This window comes from Haemaphysalis longicornis, unplaced genomic scaffold, assembly GCF_048455015.1.
Source record: "Haemaphysalis longicornis isolate Haplotype H1 unplaced genomic scaffold, Haemaphysalis longicornis Haplotype H1 scaffold_10, whole genome shotgun sequence".
In the NCBI taxonomy this organism is placed as follows: Eukaryota; Metazoa; Arthropoda; class Arachnida; order Ixodida; family Ixodidae; genus Haemaphysalis; species Haemaphysalis longicornis.
In genome coordinates this window covers 47,980,941-48,002,374 of record NW_027526204.1, presented here as the reverse complement: position 1 = coordinate 48,002,374, position 21,434 = coordinate 47,980,941, and the positions used below count along the sequence as shown (strand labels likewise).

The window sequence follows — 21,434 nt, the reverse complement described above, 5'->3', positions numbered from 1 at the left end:
TTCTGCGATTAGTTACCTGTGCTAAGCAAGGTACTTTCAGCATGTTTATTTTTGATTACTTTAAATTTAGTGTTTATTTTGAGCCGCACAACCCCACATTCTGATTTTAGTTTCTCGAGCATTTTTTGCAAGGGTTCGGCAAACTGCCTTAGCAAGACTAAGCCATCAGTAGACGTCAAATCGCTAAAGTATTCTACGTTCATTAGTTTTCCTGTGCTTTCACAATCAAGATTCCTAAATACCAGTTTTGTGGAGATGGTATGACCCCGTCATACAGCCTTTCGGATCGGGAGATTGTCGTTTGGCTTGTGAAGAACTCTCCCGAATGTACAGTCGCGCTCACTATGACCTACACCGCTCATTAGTATTCACAGCTTTATATGACCTCTGTCTGGCACCCGGGGTTAAAGACCAAGTACGCATTAGGAGAACAACGTCCTAATGAATCAAGCCTTATCCTAACGTATATGCCCATAGTCATTGTTTTGACGATATAATCGTCTGAATGCTAATGAGCGGTGTAGGTCATAGTGAGCGCGACTGTACATATACTTTATATAAGACGGGTAGGAGTCTTATGTAGGTCTCTTCTATTTCCTGATCTTTCAAAGTTCCCAGCACTACTGCGGCGCTTACTGAATCAAACGCTCATTCGCTCTCCATTAATGCCACGGGAAGGCATTTATTATACAATACGGATTTATCTATCATTTTATTGACGCATGGTCAGGTTGTATGAGCTGATGGCAACCGGGAGAAAAAAACCGTGGTTGAATTCTTTGTCATAGGAATCGGTAAAGCACGAAAGTGAGACGTGCAGCGACATCTGCAGCGACATCTGCAGGGAAAGGAGCATGATTTGCGGGATGTCTGCTGTCTCGTCGGTTTGCTTGGCGAGCTACGTCCTGCTAGCGGGTCGCTTCAGGAAACGTGCGACCACTTTGGTCCTGCTCCGTGGCGTGTACGGCAGACGGTTGTGTTGCGACGAGCTAAGCTTGTGGAACGTGAGAAGTAGAATTTGCAGCTTGAACCGTGAACCCGTTCTGCTTCACGCTTGCGTTTCTCTTTGTATCAAATCAATTGGCGTTCGCGCCATTCGCCCGTCGGCGTCACTACGACTCAGCTTACGCCAACTGTCGGCGCTGGTTAGCGTCATGATGCACTACCTCGCTTCACCTCTCCTAGATGGCAGCACCATCCGCGTTTCTCCTGTGTTCGTTGTCCTGGCGTCATGTCCGTGACGGACATGACGTCATCGAAATCTTGGTGTATGCGGCAATACAACACTTTCGTGTTCAAATATGGCACAGAATCGGTATGGGGAGGGGTGCTTTCGCCAAACACTCCCGAATAATAAAAAGTAAGCTACATCTATAACTGAAAAGTACACACAACAAATACGTCCTGCCGCCAATGACATCTGGATTGGAAACTTGTCACCTTACTAAACAATTTGAAAGGTAACCTAAATGGCCTCAGCGGGCCAGGGAACGAAGAATGATGGGGCAACCTTAAGGGAGAGGAAACGAGCGTCCTAGATCAGAGAACAAACTTGAGTAAATGATATCATAGTTGAAATAAAGAACAAGAAATGAACATGGGGCGGCCGTGTAGTTAAGAGACATGTCAAGTCGGCAAAGGTGTACTCGCGTCATTTCTTTGACGGATAGGACGGCAGTGAAATCTTCGTGTACTAAAGGTTGCTTCCCCGCAACAAGACCCTGTGTGTAGGGGTGCATCCTTTACAGGCCGCTTGCTTCGTTGTACTGGCGTCACTTCCGTGGTGGATATGACATAAGTGATATATTTGTGATTCTCGGAATAAAACACTTTCTTGTTGCAAAATGTATCGGCTCTACTTTGTGTAATTCGTGCCTAAACCGTTTACAATGTGCAGCATCCTGATCTGCACGCGCACGAAACTTACAGCGCTGCCAGCCGTGCGGTGATGACGTCCACGAGAGGCTTGGAGCGAAACGATCTCCGTAGCAACGGAAGCTGCGCTGCTGTTGATGCGCCCTTTTGCAGAGCCTCTTTGAGCAGCCTGCATACAGATGGAATTTCGCGCGTAATGAGCTCAGAATACAGATTTCAAGTTAGGTAGTTTCGAGAGATCCGCACGTCACAATACCCGTCAAGTCATCCTCACTGTGCATTTCATATACCTCATTTACATTTAAACAAAATGTGAAGAAGGCGGGTGACTCGGTATAAAAATTTCTGCAGTACCCCCGCGGTATCATTGGGACAGTTAGTGTGTTGCATGGTCGCTTAGACAAGATAGCGCCGTAACCACAGTAGTGGGCTTTATTTAGTTAAGATTCGGCGAACATGGTCAAGGGTTATATTCGGGTGTGGAGTGTAAAGTTTTAGTCACTGACAAAGTCAAAATAGAATAGTATAAACAATTTCACACGTTTGCAACGGTCAAACAAGGTAACTGACCAACTAAAGAAACAGTTTTAATTGGTTTGTCACTTTCGCCTTGGTCAGTAAGAGTACTGTGAATCACGCATTGAGTTTGATTATGTTTTGTTTTTACCACCCGGCCGCGCCGGGCTGTATTACAGGGGAACCACGCTAATACGTCCCCCGGACTTACGACGGATCACCGCGGTCCCAGCGAACGTCCCTTGAAAATATTGCATTGAAAACCCCGATGATATCACGTTCAGGTGCACGTGGTCCGCTTCGTACGACGGACCCTGGCGCGGATAAACCGCAGTTTTTTCTATATTTTACACCGCTTCGCCGCCTCGTCCTGAGCTTTATTCTTAACCCCCGTTTGACGCTGCTTGGTGTGCAAAGATCCGCAGGCCGGTAAGACCACTTGCTGAACCGACGCAAGCAAGCAGGCGGGTATTCGCGAGCCGAAGTTAACTTGCGACTTCCCCACGTGGCAGCAGTAAACGAACGCGCCAACCGCGAGAAGTCGAAGTTCAGGTGGCAGGCGACCCGTGAATTCGAAGCTCCCGTCGAGCCGCCGACGAACGCGAAAATATGACGCAAGCCCAGGCGATGACCGAACAGCCTCTTTCCTCGCCAGCTCGATCCAGGTTTCTTCCTTTCACGACGCTCTCTCCCCATTCCTATGCTTTCTGCTTAACAGTCTTTCAAAGCCGCACTTTTCACTTCACTCCTGTCTTTGCTAGAGTACCTCGATTCACGCGCGTCCGCCGCAAGGGTGGAGACACGTATATGTTGGCACCAGAATTTTGGGTCACATGCTGGCCGCCTCAGCAAGTCACTGTAGCAAGACCGGGCTATAATGTTCGCCGCAACACGGTTTACTCGCGAAGTTTGAATCATCTTATCTATTTCGCACTGCTGTGTCTTCTGGGAAACGAAAACAGCAATGTGGTGAGCACTTTTACCCAATAGCGACGGCACGGGACCGTTTAAAGGGTTGTCTCACGATGCACGGCAATGCAGTTTTTATTTTCATTTCTGCCTTGTACTCACTATCCTTGGTTTCGCTTGGCCTTGGAAGTTTCACGCTCGCAGGTTTTCTCTCCATTTGCTTTAGCCCATCGGAATTACCTCGCACCCGAAAATCGCGAGGCTGGAGCGCTATAAGTAGCGCCGGATTGCACGGGTGTAGCCTAGCGCGCTGTGTTTGGCTGGCGGGCTAGCTCGCACGCCATGGAGGGGAGTGGGGCACCACATAAGCGTTTATTTGATTTTGAACTTGTAATTTCAGCAAAATCTTCACAAATCACGCGAGAACAATCTAAATGTCGTAGTTTAAATAAGTTCCTAGCCCAACTGTCGCGTGAGACCGTCTACTTGGCGGGCATTTACCCGCGCCAAGGTCGTACGACACCCCGGTCATACGACGCTTTCTCGAGGTCCCTTGAAAGTCGTGAGGCTCCACTGCTAGTGGCCCAAGTAAAGCGCGTCCTCCATTCTTGGGTTCTTATGACACACAAGTTATCTCATTTGATAGCAAGGATGTTCCGACCTAACGTCACTAGCTTAGAATAGTCTTCTTTGACGTACAGTTTTTCGGTGTAATTGGACGGTTCGAGAAACACCCACACCGAAAGATAAATGCCCGAAGAGCAGATGCCGTGGCATACGATTCGCTGACACTCCCCTGCGCACGTCACTTTGTTGACTGCTGCTTCCACCGCCTCTGTATTGTTTGAGTTGTTAGGGGATCACAAGATCGCCCGAATAAACTTGTTTTCCTTTCATGACAACTGCGTCGTTTTTGGCTTCGGGACAGTACACTTTTGACTTGGTCAGTCGCGTCGTTTCAATGTTTCAAATTTGCCTACTTTTGTTACCTCGATAAAGTCTACTATGTACATGCGATGTTTTAGGTTTTTCGACAACGTGTTAGTTTAAACCTTAAAATAATGCTCGAACACATTCCTTCCATTGCATCATCATGGTCTCTGCGAATAAGCTGACTTCAGTAATGACGGCACACGGTACCTGCCAAGGCTAAATTTATCGCGCTCGGTTGCCCTCAACAACCTGCGCTTGCATGAGAACGAAGTCCATATGAAACAACTGAACAGTTAAAGCTTAGGGACCTTAGGTTGCACGAAAACACACGGCGGACAGCTGTTTTGTCACTATGGTAGTTGGTAGAAAGAACGCAAACGTCATTAAATGCATCTATTCTGTCAATATAACTCGTAAGAAAACGCTAGACTTTTCGCTGGAAGTACCACAATTGATCATATCGGTGAAACTGAAAAAAAAAAACTGGTGAAAACGGTTCTGCTTAGTATTCATTCGGTTCGGTTCAAAGTTCTAGTAGCTATGAATTTATAGCACTGCCTTATTAATTTTTTAGCTCGCCTAATCTCTATGTACAGGCTGGCAAAGTACAGCTGTGATGTGCTAGGTTACAAAATAAATTTGTTCTATCATTTAGCTAGTAAGATTGCCTCACTTATCGCCATTATATGTACTCTGGCATTATTGTTACTTTGCAGATGGGGAAAGCCCACGGAACCCGATTCCATAAGATGGAATGGGCTCACTGAAGAACAACCATGATAGCCTGTACAAGCGCTGGCGTCACTCGCTCCTTTGCCCCGTCGTAAGTGGGAAGTTAAGGTTAAACGCTTGGGACACAGTCAATTGCTTCTCCTTTTTGGCAATAGCATCTGTTTTAGGTGCGGAGTACCTTAGGACCGCACAATGTCCGTCCGCGTCCGTGCGCATAGCATTTACAATCGCAAAAAATCACACAGGCACCGGCAAGATCCGAGCCTGTGTCTAGTAGACCAGACAGAGTTTGTGTCAGTAATCTTACCCATTGGGCCACGACCGTGATTTAGTACCCCAGAGAGTCAAACGGCTTACTCCCTCGCCTGTAACGGTGCGGAGTACCTTAGGACCTCCCAATGCCCGTCCGCGTCCATCCGTGCGCACACCACCATCAAGCGAAAATCAAGCGAAATTTGATTTGAGCTGTGAGTTGCAGTTTCCTTTAGGGAATAATCAGGGTGCAACTGACGGCTCATATCGAATGACGGTCAGGGTGCAAATCGGATGTCACTCGGGGCGCGACATGGATGTCATTTCGAGTCCCCGTACTCCGCACCCTCACCAACATCCACGGAGTGGAGATGCTGCCATTTTTCACTTATTTCGAGTGTATGAAATATATTTGGTCGCGGACATGGTGGCGCCTTCGATGGGACAGATAAGGATGTTTGTGTGTAGTAACCCAAAGGGTAAGTCTAACAAACATATACTTACGGATACAAGGCACGGCATACTAGCCGATTAAGCACTGACGCCGTATCTTGGTTTACAGGCTTCTGTAACAAGAACAACAGTGCCAGTTTTGTTAGAGTAGATATTGGTCAAGCTCTATCAATTACGACACCTGGCAACATGGAATCATAGAGCTGAATTATCTGGATAAATTACAAACAACTACTCCTATATACCGCTATTCAAATTAGTGCGTGCGAGATTGGAACAATATTTTGCTTTCACCACAAACATTACCATGATACGCTAATAGTGATGCACGAGATCGTGGGATAAAGCTTTACGGCGCGCTTTGCTACCGTATTCTGCTTATCTGATACAGAGTAAATTTTTGGAAGGCCGAAGGTATTAAGTCATTTGGGATATGGGCGAAAAGAAAGGCCACAGGAATAAACGAAAAGAAATGAGCCAATTTTACAACATGATAGCCCAGTAAACATATCAGTTGAAGGAAAAGATATGTGTTCCAGTCATAGATAAAGTCATATTACGTATTTGTTGTACTGATACGTGCACGATGCCCATGCAATGGCCTTTTTTATACACTGTTTATATTTCGAGCTTCACGTTAAGAAGCACTTATAGCTAACGAATGCGGGAATAAGAAATTGTAACTAGCCTTTAATGACGCCAGATAGCGCTTCGACAACTGCCTCTGAGTGCCCCTTCGAATCTGTCTTTTTCTACACCACAAATTCTTTTTTTCCCTTTCAGTCCTCCCATATACCTCCTCCCTGTACTGCCGTTACCACCGCTTACTGATTACCTCTTCCTGCCGTTACTACCACTGGCTCGGTCCTACCTTTCCGGTTCTTTTTCCCCTCTCCCCCTTCCGTAACCTGATGCACTTACCTTTGTCCAGTCGATGTGTAATTCTTGTCCGCGTGTTACTCAGTCAATTTATTTTAAACACATTTTGTCTTCGCCTGCTGACTACAGTCGCCTCACTTATCACTCCACTACAACTCTACCTCTTCGCACCCTTCCCCATTGGCCTCTCCCGCTTCCTACCATTTTCCACCTCCTATTTTCCCTCTTCCCCTAAGCTCTCCCTTACCTGCGATCCACCATCTCCCGCAACGTTTCTCCCCTCACATACCGCTGCATTTATATTTTGCGCTTACGTGCTCTACGCCTTTCCCCCGATCGTTGTTTACTTTCGTTTATTTTATTGTACCTTCGTCCCTTGCAATGCCACCCTCAACTCTATCGTTTCCGTTTTTTTCTGCTCACATCGCCGCCCTCCCGTAAGTCATCTTCCTGATCAAATACATACCGCTATTCGAATTTTTTGCATTTCCTTCAAATTCTGAATTTACCTATTCCGACTGTTTTCCCCCTGAGCCCACCCCTTCTACCGTACATCTTTCACCTCCACACTTTTTTTAACACGAAAGTGTTTTATTCCGGTACACACCAAGATTTTTCTTACGTCATATCTGTCACGAAAATGACGCTAGTGCATCGAATCCAGCGGCCTGTAAAGGTTGCACCCCTGCACACATGATTTTCTCGCAGGAAAGCAACCTTTAGTACTAAGGAGTACTTTATACTTGAGGTGGTTCGTTTTCGCGATCTATATTTTAACACGAAAGTGTTTTGTGCCTAAATACTCCAAGATTTTACTGGCATCATATCCGTCACGGAAGTGACGCCGGTACACCTCTGCCGAAGCGACCCGCAGGCAGGACGTCACTCGCCAAGCACACCCACGAGACAGCCGCGACCCGCAAATCATGTTTAGCTGCACATTTCGCTGCACTTTTCACTATCGTGTTTTGCTGATTCTTATGAACGAGCAATCAACCACAGTTTTTTTTTTATGTGATCCTGGTGTACAACTTTCCTTTCTCTTCAGCCGCAATTCTCTGTCCCAACACGCATACGTCCGAAAGTCTCAGCACCTACGCCAGCTATCACGCCCGTCTCCATATCTCCCCCTTTACTATGATATTACCCAACATAATTCGCTCGCCCCATCCTTCGCCTAATAACCTACCGGATTTACTCCTAGGTTTCCACTTCTAGCTCCACTCTTTTGCTATTCGCCGGTCCCTCTCCTTCGCTCAACCCCACCGTATTCTTCAACAGAGCGCTCTGAGGACAAAGTAAAGACCTCTCGTAACACACCGTCGCTGATGGCATTGGAGCTTCTGTTCCCCGCCCCGCTCTTCTAATGGCACGATGTGTTTCCAGCGTCCTCACTGCACGTGGCCTCCCCACATATTCGTTTGTTCGGTCGCAGGCATTTTAAAGACGATAGTCTTTCTTGGGCTACTTAAACCCAGAAATTTTGGCCCGTCGGTCTGTCTGTCTGTCTGTCTGTCTGTCTGTCTGTCTGTCTGTCTGTCTGTCTGTCTGTCTGTCTGTCTGTCTGTCTTTAACTCGATTCAGCCATCAGTTCAAAGTAAAACGAACTCTGCGCAGTAGTCTTATATACTCAAAGCCAAATCTGAACGTCCAAGTCCGGTTTATACGTTCATACTTGTCAACATTGTTGAACAAGAACAAGACATGACGCACATATAAGGCAGAAAATTTATGCACAAGGGATATTTAAAGTGTTCCTTCATAAAAAGGTCATAGATGTGTAATGTTTGCGAAATGAAATACTACATGCACTGCAGAAATAAAAAATCACAAGGTAGCCTGCTGTCGCTCGCGCCACTATAGCTTCTGGCGGCATTTTAAGAAATCGAGCGGCAACAGTTACGAAAAGTTCCATATTCTCCTTGGAGCGCATGTGGGGTAAGACAGCGTGGTTTAATAAACGTGAAGTAGGGCATCTCGATTGAAGCGTGTCTCCGCCGTTCGGCAGTGCTGGCATCGAGGCACCCGGCCTGCAGCAGTGGAACACGGTAAATGTAAATTGACTTGAGCAAACCTTTAGCTTGTTTACCTCCGGAGGAGAGCAACGCAAGAGGAACAGAATGAGAGGGGGTGCGAAAGCGAAGGGAGGCATTTACTTGGCAAATGTCGACAAAGAGTACCGTCTTTTGTCGACATTTGCAACGAAAGGAGCAGGTACGCGACCAATTTTTTTATGCCAGTGACGCGATTGCAAACGTCGACTTCCAATTGAGGCCGGGCAATAATATTCATGGCTGCCGGCTTCGCTGCGCCTCCCCATGGAGCTGAAGGCCTGTTAAAATCACGTATGCTGTAATGCTGTATTTCGCTTCGGATATTCATTTTGCCCGGTGAGTCGCTTGAGCCAATGGGGCTCTGTTGTAAGAGTAAAGACCGCTGGAATCTCTGGGATCCAAGCCACAAACACCTTCTTTGTAATAGATATCAGCTGCGTTCATCCGCAGTGTCGTGGTGATGCTATAGTTGGGAATACAAAAAACTCACCCTTGGGGTAGTCGGTCTCTTCAGCAATATGTCTTGTAGCTCGGAAGCGATAACATTTCCAGCCACTGCGGCTGCCAGGACGAAGCTTATAATGACAGATTCCTTCTTCCATTGTGATGATGACACACTGATGTCCTGCAAGGAAGAACACGCAATATTTTTGTTTGCAAAAAAGCGGCCTTTGGCTATGCTAAATTTGCGCTTCTTGGGCGGCCGATATGGCCACTGTGTGACACAATGTGGGCGGGTGTAGAAGAGAATTTTTAACCGAACAAACCAAATTAGTTTGCTCGGCTAACAAGTAAAAACGCCTGGCACTGTTACTTACTTGTTACTTTAACGCCCGGCATTGTTACTTCTGAGCAAGGCTATGACGAAAATAATGGCAGCGGCCCGACGTCTCTGCGTTTCGCCGCTCGGAAACAGCCAACTGTTCTAAAGTACGTCCTCATAACCTAAAAAGCATTGTACTTCACCGCGACCACGTCCGATGCTATGTTAACGAGCGTGGCCACTTTCATGTACCAGATCACCGGAAGGAGACGGACAACATCTCCTAATTTTCAAAATGTGCGCTTGAAGTTGCACCAATCGGGCACCCTTGGGCTGCAATATTGAAATTTATTAGCACTCTGGCGTTCGGAGAGCTCGCAGGCAGCAGCGTTGCACGTTGAGATATCGGTACCCAAATTATTCGTCGCTTCTAATAATGTCTGTTTTCTCCTTCACACAGAGACGTCGTTATTTCAATGAAACGCTATGGCAGGAAATGTGCACTAAGTTACGTTGCTGAAGAGGCTTACGTTATAGCATACTCTGCTTTACTTTGGGGTATATTATACAAGCTAAATCTCAACTAAAGTATGCTGTGGGGCTAGTTGCTGCACTGCAGCTTGAAGAAAGAGCACAAAAAACAGAGCATTACAAGAAAACATATATGCTGCTCATAAACATTTTTTACGAGAAAAGAACTGCGCTCCAAGTGAGCTTTTCGTACACAAAAATTCTAAAATATTTATCAAGAGATGCACTGCACTGTTCCAGGTAAGCCCCTCTGCCACACCATACGGTTTCAGAAACAGTGCGCATTGGGAACAATGGACGTCGTAGCCCCACTGAGACAGCCTAGGCTCTTTTGTTTGTTGAGTAAGACAAGCTTCAGGCAGTTGACGTCATACTGTGTCATGATTTTTCCTAGAATGGTACTTTTCTTGATCATCGAGAGGCAGCCACATTTTAAACAGTGAAAGTGTGAACGGCATTATCCCTGGTCTAGAGACCGCGTTGTATTCGGCGGTGGCATACACAAGGTCCGCTTGATCGATATACTTGCGTTTCCACTCGTGGCACCACCTGGCAAATGATGCGAAGATCATAATCTACGTATTGCACGCCGTGCTCCTTCTCCCACGCGCTTTTGTTTTATTTTCTCGGAGGCCCCTCCACAGGCCTGCTATTGTCCACGCTGCGGCAAACGGGGCTATATTCTAGAGAAAGTGGCATAATTGACACTGTTGTAAACCGTAAGTAATGGGCATTTTTATTCCACAAGCAATATTGGCCAAGTCCAGCGATCTACACCGTTTGTCAGAATTTCACCTTGAAGTGATATCGCGAGAGTTGCCGCAGCCGCGGTTCCAGCGGCTAGCGATTTTTCTCGGCACGTCGGACAGGTAGACGAGTGACTGGCTCGCGAGGCAGAAAGAGGCAAGTCACGTGATGACGAATGTTTTAGGCGCGAAGACGCGCTCGCCGGGAGCTCTTCCTATAAACTGCTACCATCGCCAACGAATCAAGTTGCCCGCCGCTGCATTGACATGCTACAGCCACCTGCTGCACTGAACCACCCTGCAGATGTCGCCAGTGCGATAAAACTTTTTTTTTTTACCCGTGACCGCAGCGATCATAATGGTTGGGTGCTGTACTACGTGCGAGCATAAGTAAAGGTTGTTCTTGCGTTTTATGTATTCCAAGGTTACTCAGGGACTCCGCTGTTTTAAATATGCAAGTGAACCGAAAAGTTGCATTTTGAGATTGCGGAAATACGTGCGCCACCCGCAGTGGGTGCCTTCCTACCTCGTACCGCTGCAAGGGGCGTTTTTCGTCGCGCGGAAAGGTATGCTACTGTCTACAGTGTCCCAAGTAAAGGCCGCTTCTACCACCGTAAAGTTTGTTTCATCGAAACCGACGCAGGAATGAATACGCGCCGTCATCAGAAATGGTGCTGTGCAGAGTGCTGTAAAAATTGTTGACGCCATGCCGGCATAACGTTTCTTCGGATCCCGCTGGATGAAAGGTGCGATCTGCATGCTGCTGGTTTGTTTTTCTAACTCAATAGCCTCTTATTGTTTGCTAGGACAAAAGCCTACCACTTCAAACTTTCATTAGGTAGTTACAGAGTCGTTGTCACTACCAATACCAAATGACGAGAAAAATGAATACTTGCGCGTAACCTTGTGCGTAAATGACTGATGCGCCTGGTCTTTTACCTTCACATAGTGGAATAGGTCACCAGCACAAAATTAATAACGCACCAAAAAAAGCTGCAGCTGGCATATCCAGTCACCTTCACCCTCCTCTATGCTCAAAAACATTTGTAATTACGACTTCGCCGCAAGTACAGTATATGCAGCCGAAATTCATCGCAAAAGGTATAACCCCACACTTGCCCCCAGGAACATCTTATTGTCGCACCACAACTCCACTGCACCTTGCAAACCTGGTTTGGTCGTACCTAAATCTTGCAGACATGGTACGTCCCCCAATTAACACAACCATTTTCCTAATTGCAGTATACTCCCGTACAAGGCGTGCGAGTGGTGTGAGATGGGGAGATGTGAGAAATATGCCGTAGCAAACAACTACATATGGCACAAAATCATTCAGTGCTTCTGTCTGCCCCACAGGAAGCGCCAACAAAACGTAAATTCATCATTCTGAGGGAAGTAAACCGAGCCTTGGACTCCCTGGATGCTATTTCTCCCCTAATCCCTCGTTTCCCGTCGTGAACGAGACGCCCCCCGCCCCCCATCGTGAAAGAGTGGTTCCTCCTGTCAAATAAAAAGTCACGAACTTCGCATCAAGACCGTTGTTTACGCCACCGGACTATTGATTTGTAAATTACAGCCATACGAACTCCGACAACACCAGAACAACGGCTAAGCCAAGTCAAAATAACACCGCCAAGGCATCTACCTGACTGCTCTATCGCCATTGCGTAGCCGCGAGCGTCAAACACCGCCACGCATTTTGATACCACCAACGGCAGAGCCATCCTAGCTGCCGTACCCTGGCATAAAATACTGCGAAGACCGCCATGCCCGCAAACATCCGCCAACAACTCAGGTAGCCAACCAGAGATCAGCAACTTCGTTGCGCTCCATGGCCACGGATCCCGCATACAAACTACACGATAATCTACCGACCACGAAAGGGGCTTCATGTGGCTTCTTAGAGAGATTTGAAAATTTCCCAAGAAATCCTGAAGGCAAGCAGCATCCCAAAATCCGCATTGTACGTGCAAGTCACCATTCAAATCTTAGCAGCCACAAATCAACAAATTGTGAGCACCCCTGACGAAGCCTACGCTCTTCGACTGCATGAGATTACCTCGATAGAACTTTGAGAAACCACCCAAGGACTACCATCCAACCTAATACCACTACCCACCACGTTTTATGGGTGATACGTGCAATCTATTCCGACACCACAAGCGAGCAACTCCCCCCATCCTGGCGGCTAACTGCCCAAGAATGCTTGGAACCTCTACGTACGTGGCAATTGCAACTGAGGCATGCATGGCCCTTTCTATATAAAGGCATACGGCCTACTCATACGTTGCCCCCCCCCCCCCCCTGCCAGCAAACAATTCAGTGTTGTAACCTCTGTGGTGAACTTGGCGCGTATAAAATGTCTGCTTTATCCCGACGCACTCATCCGCCTGCGAAGCCACGTGGCCATCCCGCAATTAAACCACGACTGTAAGCCCACCTCTTAACTATGCCGACTATATCATCCCACGGCCACGAGAGACTGCACAAAGAAACTGAGATCCACGTCCCCTCCCGCCCAACCACGCGACAAACTCCCCAACTTGAAGCGCAGACTGCAAGTGGCAACTCCACCAAAACCAAACTACAATTACTTCCAGCCGCGAAGACAGCCCACCAAACCTACCCCACTTACCAAATCGTTTGTCAGCCCCCGTTGCACTCTCATCCACAGCTCGTACATGCTTCCCCTCACTCCCCACAATACCACAATCCCCTCAATACCACCCCCAACGCAACCGCCTTCGAACCCTCAAGTGCGAATGCTTCATGCAGAACAGGCACCGCTGAAAATTCAGTGCCTTTCCACTCTCTGACGGAGTTACAGCGAAGCTGGGCACAGTGTATGGAGTGCGCAAACCGAAACACAGTTGTTGGTAATTTGCGATTGGAAATACTTCCTAGCTAATCAGACGCATGAAGGCTTCAAGAATGCAGTTTCATGCTGTTCCACTTTTCCTTTAGGGCACAGCTGTGAACGGGTGAAGCCTGCCGGGGCGTGCCCCCTCACTGCCCCCCTTCCCTAATGCACGCATAAAGAGCAACCAGAGATGTGCTTGTGCCCAGAGAGGAAAGACTCCAGGGGGCCCTTCAAGCTGGACGGAAACCGGACCGGCCACAGCGTCACTCCAGGAGCCCTTGAAGAAATAAAAACGCCCATCTTCTGCGATACCACGGGTTTTGTCATGGCATAGAGATCAAACCACTCGAGAGCTGATAGAAGCATTTCACATTAAAATGTTCAGCGATAGATATGTTAGTGCCCCGTAAATTTTTATAACAGACAAAGAGTACTTTTATCTCTGCCACTCATTGCGATCGTAGCAGTTTTTTGATATGTTGATTGGAGGGTTTAACGCGCCGACGCAACACAGGCGATGAGGTGGGCTGTAGTGGAGGGCTCCGGATTAATTTGGACCACCTGGGGATCTTTAACGTGCGCCGAAATCTCGTACACACGGGCGTTTTTGCTTTTCGCCTCCATCAGAAAAGCGGCCGCCGCGGCCGGGAATCGACCCCGCGACCTCGTGCTCAGCAGCGCAACGCCTTAGCCACTGAGCCACCGCGGCGGGTTTTCTTGATATGTTATGGTTTCGCTATTTTAATGCCCTTAACCTTCCATTGTCGCGTGTGCCCCGGTATGTATTTAATCCCTGGAAAAAGTGACTGTCATGATTTTATCTTGGGCGCGATGGATGCACCACGTGAAATGTTGAAAGTATATACTTGTGTTTCTTTTCAATAAACAATCAGTTGCGAGTTAGCGCCGTGTCGTATCTGTTTTTATACTTTCATCCTTTTTGTGTGAGTGCTTCCACCTTCAAGATGAACAGCTGCCAACTATCCCAATTGTCCATGCTAATAAAAACTAAAGGTGTAGCTATAACGCGTGTTGTAATATAAAATCTATGCACCATCGTTATTGCCTCACGTCGGCATTCCAAATGGGAATGTTGGTCTCAATTCGGGAGAGATACGCAGCTACTCGCCGAGGTTGAAGTTGTGGGTGCATCTACGCCGGCTGCACGTTCTGCGGAAAGGGCTTTCCGTCATTTTCGCGCCAATTCGCGGTGATGCGAGCGCCGACGCTCCTTGAATTCCCGGTCTTCATCCTCCAAAGCGAGCGACACGCTTGCATCTCACGGAGAGTTACGAGTGCGGCAACTGATAGCGGTGTTAGCGCCGTTATCGGCCGATTACGCAAATTGTGTATGAGGCGTCGAAACGGGAGTGGGGTTTAAAACTTATCCATGAAGCGTCGGCGGGGGAAAGGAGCATGTAAAGGGCGGTGGACAGTAAAGCGATGCTTCTGGAAGAAAAACACTATTTCGTATCGATATGCAACTTCGCCTTTAAATCAGCTTGAACTCACAGTCAAACGCACAGCAGCCCTCACAAAGCACATCGAGCAACTGCGCTTCCAGAAGCAGGGAGTGCACACTTGGCAGAAAACACGGCGTAAGCAGAAACCAGTTTTCTGGCTTGCCTGAGGCTTGACGGCTGTAGTGAACTCGCGGAAGGCGTCCAGCACCGATGCGGTCAGCAGCAAGCCTAGAAGTGCACAGACGAACCCCGACGGCGGAAGACATCGCTGCCGTCGTATCCGTAGCAGTAGTAAGATAAGAACCTGCGTTGATAATTAAACAAATACAACACCAGCATCCGTAGGCCAGAACCGTTGCTGTTGTGCTAATAGAATTTATAATTTTTTGACACAGCTACAAAAGCATATAAGCGAATGGCAGACTATAAAGTATTAAAGAACAGGCGGGGTACAAAGGGGAAACTATAAAAGTGCGGGTATATACAAGCGAAAGATTTCCCCATGAAAAACTGGGTCCAATCGACCCGGTCAGGGTGGTTGGAAAGCAAAGCTTTAAACGACACCCACAACAATTGCCCATGTGACGTAATTGGAATTCACACACGTGGCTCTACAAACAGTGAAACCAGAGATACTGTCAACCGTTACTTGGAATTCGCGGAGGCGGCGTGCCGAAGGCAGCAGCGTCGGCCACCGCCGTAGCCCGGACGTGCGTCGGCAGAAAGAAAACGGAGAGGAGCGTCTAACGAAGGGTGAGAAAGCGGAACCCAGCCATCATGACGTGCTAGCTTGGGTTTACACCACCGCGCGACACAAGCGTAGACACACAAACAATCCGGCCGGTTTGAACTAGTTAGTTTAGTAAGTTTGAGAATTGCGAGGAAGCTAAGGAAACGTTTATAATCGCTATTTATCAGGACAAGTTGCTTATTCCACCTTTTGAAATACCTCTTAAAACATAACGGAATTGGTATTCATCAACTTAGAAAACGGAGTCTCATTCGTGACAAGCAGTGCGAAAAAGGCAGCGTTTCTCTAGCGGCCAGATGTCTCTATGTGGTCTCTACACTTTGTTTTCCCGCCCTGCAAACCAATCCTTAGCCTATCTTTGACGTACGACTAGTTAATTCCGTCAGGTCCATGGTATCCAGGAGGTGCTGTCGAACGAGTTGCCGTGCAAAGGAAGCGCGCATTGGAGGCGAAGCTGCGCCAAAACTGGCCCAAAACAACCTTTGCTAAAGTAGCCCACAATGCCGTACCGCCGACGATCCCGCCGGCAAATAGGCACCTCCACGCGGGAAACTCCGGGTAAATTCGCCGCACCATTTAGAGTGTGCTCCATGAGTGAAACCCTCCGCTCTCTCCCCCCCGCCGCCACCTCCGCCGCGAAGGGAGTTTAATGCCCCTCACGACGTGAAAAAACCGTTGGATGGTACAGGTCGAAAGCTTCGCTTTAAAATGGCTGACGGTTACTCTACTACATAATGCTTAATGTAAGGGGCATAGCTGCTGCGTCTGCGGAAGTAATCTTGTGTACAGCAAACGCACGGTGCCGTGCGCTAATCTTCCGTTATCTTACAGTGCGTCGCCGCCATCGAGTATGTTGTTCTAACTGGTTTTTGAACCTGCCGCGCAAATTCCACGTGGTTAGCGTGAGCCACAAAACGAGGATGAGGGAGAGCGAGTTGCCTTATTGAAAGAAGACACAGCAATGAGGAGGACACTGAAGGACCTATGTACGGGAATCAGGCAGCGCGTGGAGGGCTTCTGCGGTGCCGGCTTTTCATACCACCCGTTCTCGTCCCCCTCAAACTTTTGCCACAATATCCTCTGTTTTTCTTCAGTCGTCGGTATTTTCTTCGTTCGCCCGGTTCCAAGGCCGACAAAGCATCCAAACCGGAGTAGCGGACGCTTAATTGCTGCGCAATAAGAATAAGTTTGGACTGCAGGACTGCTGTATTCTGCAAGATATGAAGGCATCACAATTCATTGACCGCAACACGTTTTCGTCCAAATTGTTAATATTTCAATAGGATATTCATGCCAACAAGGCTGCCCTGTGTTTAGGTTGAAAATATTCTTAAGGCAACGTAGCTGAATAGAAGGCTGCCTTGTGTTGCATCGGTAATTTCTTTTAGAAACACCTTAAGAAAACATATACTTGAGACCATTCAGTCCCGAAATATCTATCCCTGTCCAAAAAAAATGTCCATCATTATTTCGAACGTGGCTAGGGCATTGCATAGCCCGAACGGCATAACATTAAATTCATAGAGACCATTAGGGTTGACGAATGCCGTCTTTGCCCGATCAGCCTCCGCCATTGGGACCTGCCAGTACCCGGATCGTAAGTCGAGGGATGAGAAATTACCGCCAGCGGTAGCCGTTTTCCTGATGGAAGAAACATCCCCCTCGCGAGGGGCATGATCAAATGCACAGCATTTCCGGGGGAGCACGACGTTAAGTAGTTTGCGTTACGTTAATGTTGTTGCACTTGTGGCAACTGCTGACGAGAGAGCGCGGCGATGAGTGCGTTCCAGCCTCGCCGACACCCGCCTTTATCACGCCACGATCGCGCCACGCGCGGTCGATGCTGACGTCACGATCACGCCACAGATGTTGTTGATCCGGCGATGCGCGCGCCCCCACCTATTGGGCGCGAACCGACCGCGGAGAGAGCGCGCGATGCGAGCGGAGAGTAGGTGAGGACGAGCGGGGCTGACGAGAGAGCGCGGCGATGAGTGCGTTCCAGCCTCGCCGACACCCGCCTTTATCACGCCACGATCGCGCCGAGAGGGCGCACCTGCGAGCGATGCATACTACTACGGACGCCTAGAACGGGTGACAGCGTGAGTTAAAGAAATGCTCTGCATTTAAAAATCGCCAGCTGACTCGGCCCTCTCCAATCCCTTCCACAGCCCTGCCAGAGGCACACCGCAAGGCTCCGTAATTTTCCTCTTACTGTTTAATATCACCCTCCTCCAGCCCCCAGCCTCCTGAATGCCATCCGCGGTATGCACCATGCCCTTTATGCCGGTGACCTCACTTGGACTACCAGCGGCTCTAGCGGCGCGCAACAAGATGCCCTTCAGCAAGCCATCGACACCATCATCGCCTACCTGGACCCCAGAGGCCTAACGGTCGAACGAAACAAGTCAGCCCTCCTCGCCCTCCGAGTCCGCACCCACGGCCGCCCTCCAGAACCCACCCCGGACCCGCAAGCGACCATCCATGGCACTCCCATTTCCCAAGTCACCACCATTCGGGTGCTCGGCGTTCCTTTTCACTGCGATGGCTCAGGCGCCGTTCTCCTCCCACGGCTCCACAAAACGATCACCCAACTCACGCATCTCACTTGGCGCATCCGCGGCTCCACCTACGCCCTCATAGAATCCGACACGTTCAAGCCCTCGTCATCAGTCGCCTCACATACAGCTGCCCTTTCCTCAACCTCAAGATACGGGAAACTAACAAGCTGGACGCTCTGATCCGCAAGGCCTACGAAGCAGCCTTAGGCCTCCCTACCTACACCTCCAACACACGCCTCCTCCGGCTTGGCCTCCACAACACCATCAAAGAAATCTCTGAAGCCCAACGCACTTCCCATCTGCAGCGACTCTCCCTCACAGCGGCCGGTCGATGGGTACTTCCGCTCATCGGACGCACGACCCCTGCCACCCGACACGCGGGCCAACGTATTCCCCTTTCCATTCGTCAACGCATCCACGTACCTCCCGTCCCCCAAAGATATGCACCCCTTTACAACAAAGGCCGCCGCAACGCCTGCATCCATTTCCTCTAAAAACGCTACGGCACGGATCCCAACACCCGCTATACCGACATCGCCCAATCCTCCACCCTCCACAGCACCACCATCGCAGTCCTCACCAGCGAGGGCCGCCTCCACACCGTGGCCTGTTACCGCCATATCCCCACGCTCACCGCCGAGTCCCTCGTCATCGTTCACGCTTCCCTGACCCACTGCCACCAACCCTACCTGACTGACCATGATCACCGGCTCACAGCAAGCCTACCACCTCTACCCAGCCGGCCTCGCCCCGCCAGCAGCCACCACCTCCTTCAACACCTCCGTGAAGGCATTGACCTCTTCATTGTCTGGACCCCCGGACACTCCGTCCTGGCAGGGAATGAGGCTGGCCACGCCACAGCCCGTGCCCTCATTACTCGGGCACTTCTCTCGCCTCGTCACCACCAAGCAAATCCCCCACTGCCCGACCCAGCAGCCCTGACACCTCTCGACCCCACGTACAACTCCATCTTCTCCCACTACACCAACTCCGGATGGCGATACTCGCCCCTCACCTTTCCCTCACCACCCAACAAGCCTGCATCCTCCGCCGACTACAGACCGAAAACTGTTAAATTCGACGCATCTCATGCTCGCCCCTCTCTGTCCTTCCTGCGTCTGTCCGGCGTTGTCCGCACAGATGCGCCTCTCCTCCTCTCCTCTCTCCGATAGCGAACACTCTCTCCCAAACAGCTGCGGGTTGGCGCAGCGCGCTCTCACTCCGTTGCTAGGCGCCGGTGGGCGACGCTGCGCATGTGCAGTACTCTCTCTCTCTCCGCACTCTCCTCTCCTTCGGGCGCTGTGAATATAAAGCGGCATGCCGCGCTCCGACGGTCTCAGTCGACGGTCGTCCGCATTACGCTTGCACACTCTCGCAGTAGTCGCAATCGTCGAGCCCCTAACTCTGCACTTTACGGACCACAAGGCACTCATTCTCGTCTGCAATAAAGACGGTACCTGAGCATAGGTGTACTGCACGTACATTGCATGGTGAAATGGGAAAATTACGTCCACCTCCCCTTCGCCTGAGAATTCCTGCTGTATGCGTAATCAATACGATGGAAAACGCCAATGGAACCCCCCATGAGATGCGTTGCATCACACCAGGGTTCCCCCGGGGGGAGGTGGGCGTAATTTTTTAAGTGCGAATGCACTTCTCAAGCGAGCCTGAATCGTCCGCCGCCGTAGTCCGCATAGCAACAGCTGCGGGTGCGCGCGCTCCTCGTCTTCCCTAGCAACGGGGGGAGATGGGCGCGTGCTGCCTGGCCGCTGACATGGCACATGCCCACGTGGGGGATTGGCCAAGAATCGGGCGTGAGAAGGGCTAATGCACCCGCTTAAAGGAGTACTGACACGAAATTTCAAAGCTGAGATCCGCTCTAGCAATCAAGTACAACGACAACACAAATAGGTGTCTGTGAATAAATGCATCTTTTTTTCTTTGTAGTTGTGTGTGTATGTGTGATCTCTCTTTCGCGAACATTACCGAACCGCGCAAATTCAACTCGTGCATTCGCACTTTCACATTCTTCCCCTCGGGGAAATGCGGGGAATTTTTTTATTTAGGTTTCGGTCTGCTTACATTGTCGCATCCCTCTCAACACATACCACTTCGTCTTCTGCTCCCAACACTCACACCCCCACACCTCCCTGTCCCCTTAGCAGTGGGAGTCCGAACTAACCAGCTCCGCACCGGTGCGCCAGGTCACCCTGGTGCGGCGTGCCCTGAAGGTAGCCCGGACAGGAGGCCTCCTAGACTTAGGAGGATAACCAATAAACGTTTTACCACCACTACCGCCACCACAAGTGTTTTAGCTGAATTGCGCTTTTTGAGGCAGTGAAGAGACCGACACCCTTGCTGCCAGGTCGAACGACTTCTGCTTCCTTTATTTCCGTGATCACGTGCAGCCCCCGCTGCACGCCCGCTTCGTCGTCCTCTTATTCTGTTCTTGTTAAAGCACGCGGTATTTCCAGTCGTGCCCTTTGCCGCGGTAAGCTCAATATCCTCCCGTGGCCGAGCCGTAAGCGTGCGCGTCTAAGGTGTATAAGCGCTGTGCAGCCCGTCGGACTTGGTGGCCGTTTGGGAAGGTGACGGGGAAACATCTATCACTTGAAACAACTGTAAAGTATTTAGGTATGTATTTTGATCAGTGTCTAACATGGCAAAGCCACGTTAAAGATATATGTAACAAATTAAGGTCAATTGCTGCAATGATGTATCACCTCCGAGGTAGAGCTCCGTTCAAAGTTAAGCTTACAGTGTATAAGGCGCTAGCTGAATCTTTGCTCTCGTATGGGATCACATTATACGGTACTTGCTCGGAAAACAAAAAACAAGAAATTAATCGAGTCATTCGAAAAATAGTCAAAAGCATAACCTACGGTACAGCGTTAGCTAGCGTTGGTACAAAGGAAAAATACCAAGTCCTGGGTATACTACCAATGAAAGAACTGTTTAAATGTGTAGTGTTGAAGAATCACTATTTCACAAAAGAGTTTCGAGTTGCGGTAAGAAAGAGTGTGGCATTGCGAAAAACCGAAAGGTATGTAAAACCACGAGTGTACACTAACTACGGGAAAAGAGTACGGAACTACTATGTTCCGGAAATATTCAATGAATTAACTGATGAACTATGCACGATAAACACGAAATGGAAAG

General features: G+C 49.2%; 2 protein-coding genes across 2 annotated transcripts in view; both read right to left on the bottom strand.

Moving 5' to 3' along the window:
* The window catches only part of LOC144158459 (ATP-binding cassette sub-family C member 2-like), a 117,841-nt gene extending 115,803 nt beyond the window's left edge, over positions 1–2,038 (bottom strand). Inside the window, exon 1 of the mRNA XM_077689340.1 lies at positions 1,928–2,038. The gene's annotated coding sequence lies outside the window, so the exon portion shown is untranslated. The remainder of the gene's footprint in view (positions 1–1,927) is intronic.
* A 12,957-nt stretch (positions 2,039–14,995) lies between these two features.
* Positions 14,996–21,434, bottom strand: part of LOC144159820 (uncharacterized) — a 62,169-nt gene continuing 55,730 nt past the window's right edge. The window contains exons 4-5 of the mRNA XM_077691498.1: positions 15,130–15,270; positions 14,996–15,055 (exon numbers count right to left, since the gene is read on the bottom strand). Of these exons, the coding sequence (XP_077547624.1) occupies positions 14,996–15,055; positions 15,130–15,270 (201 nt within the window). The remainder of the gene's footprint in view (positions 15,056–15,129; positions 15,271–21,434) is intronic.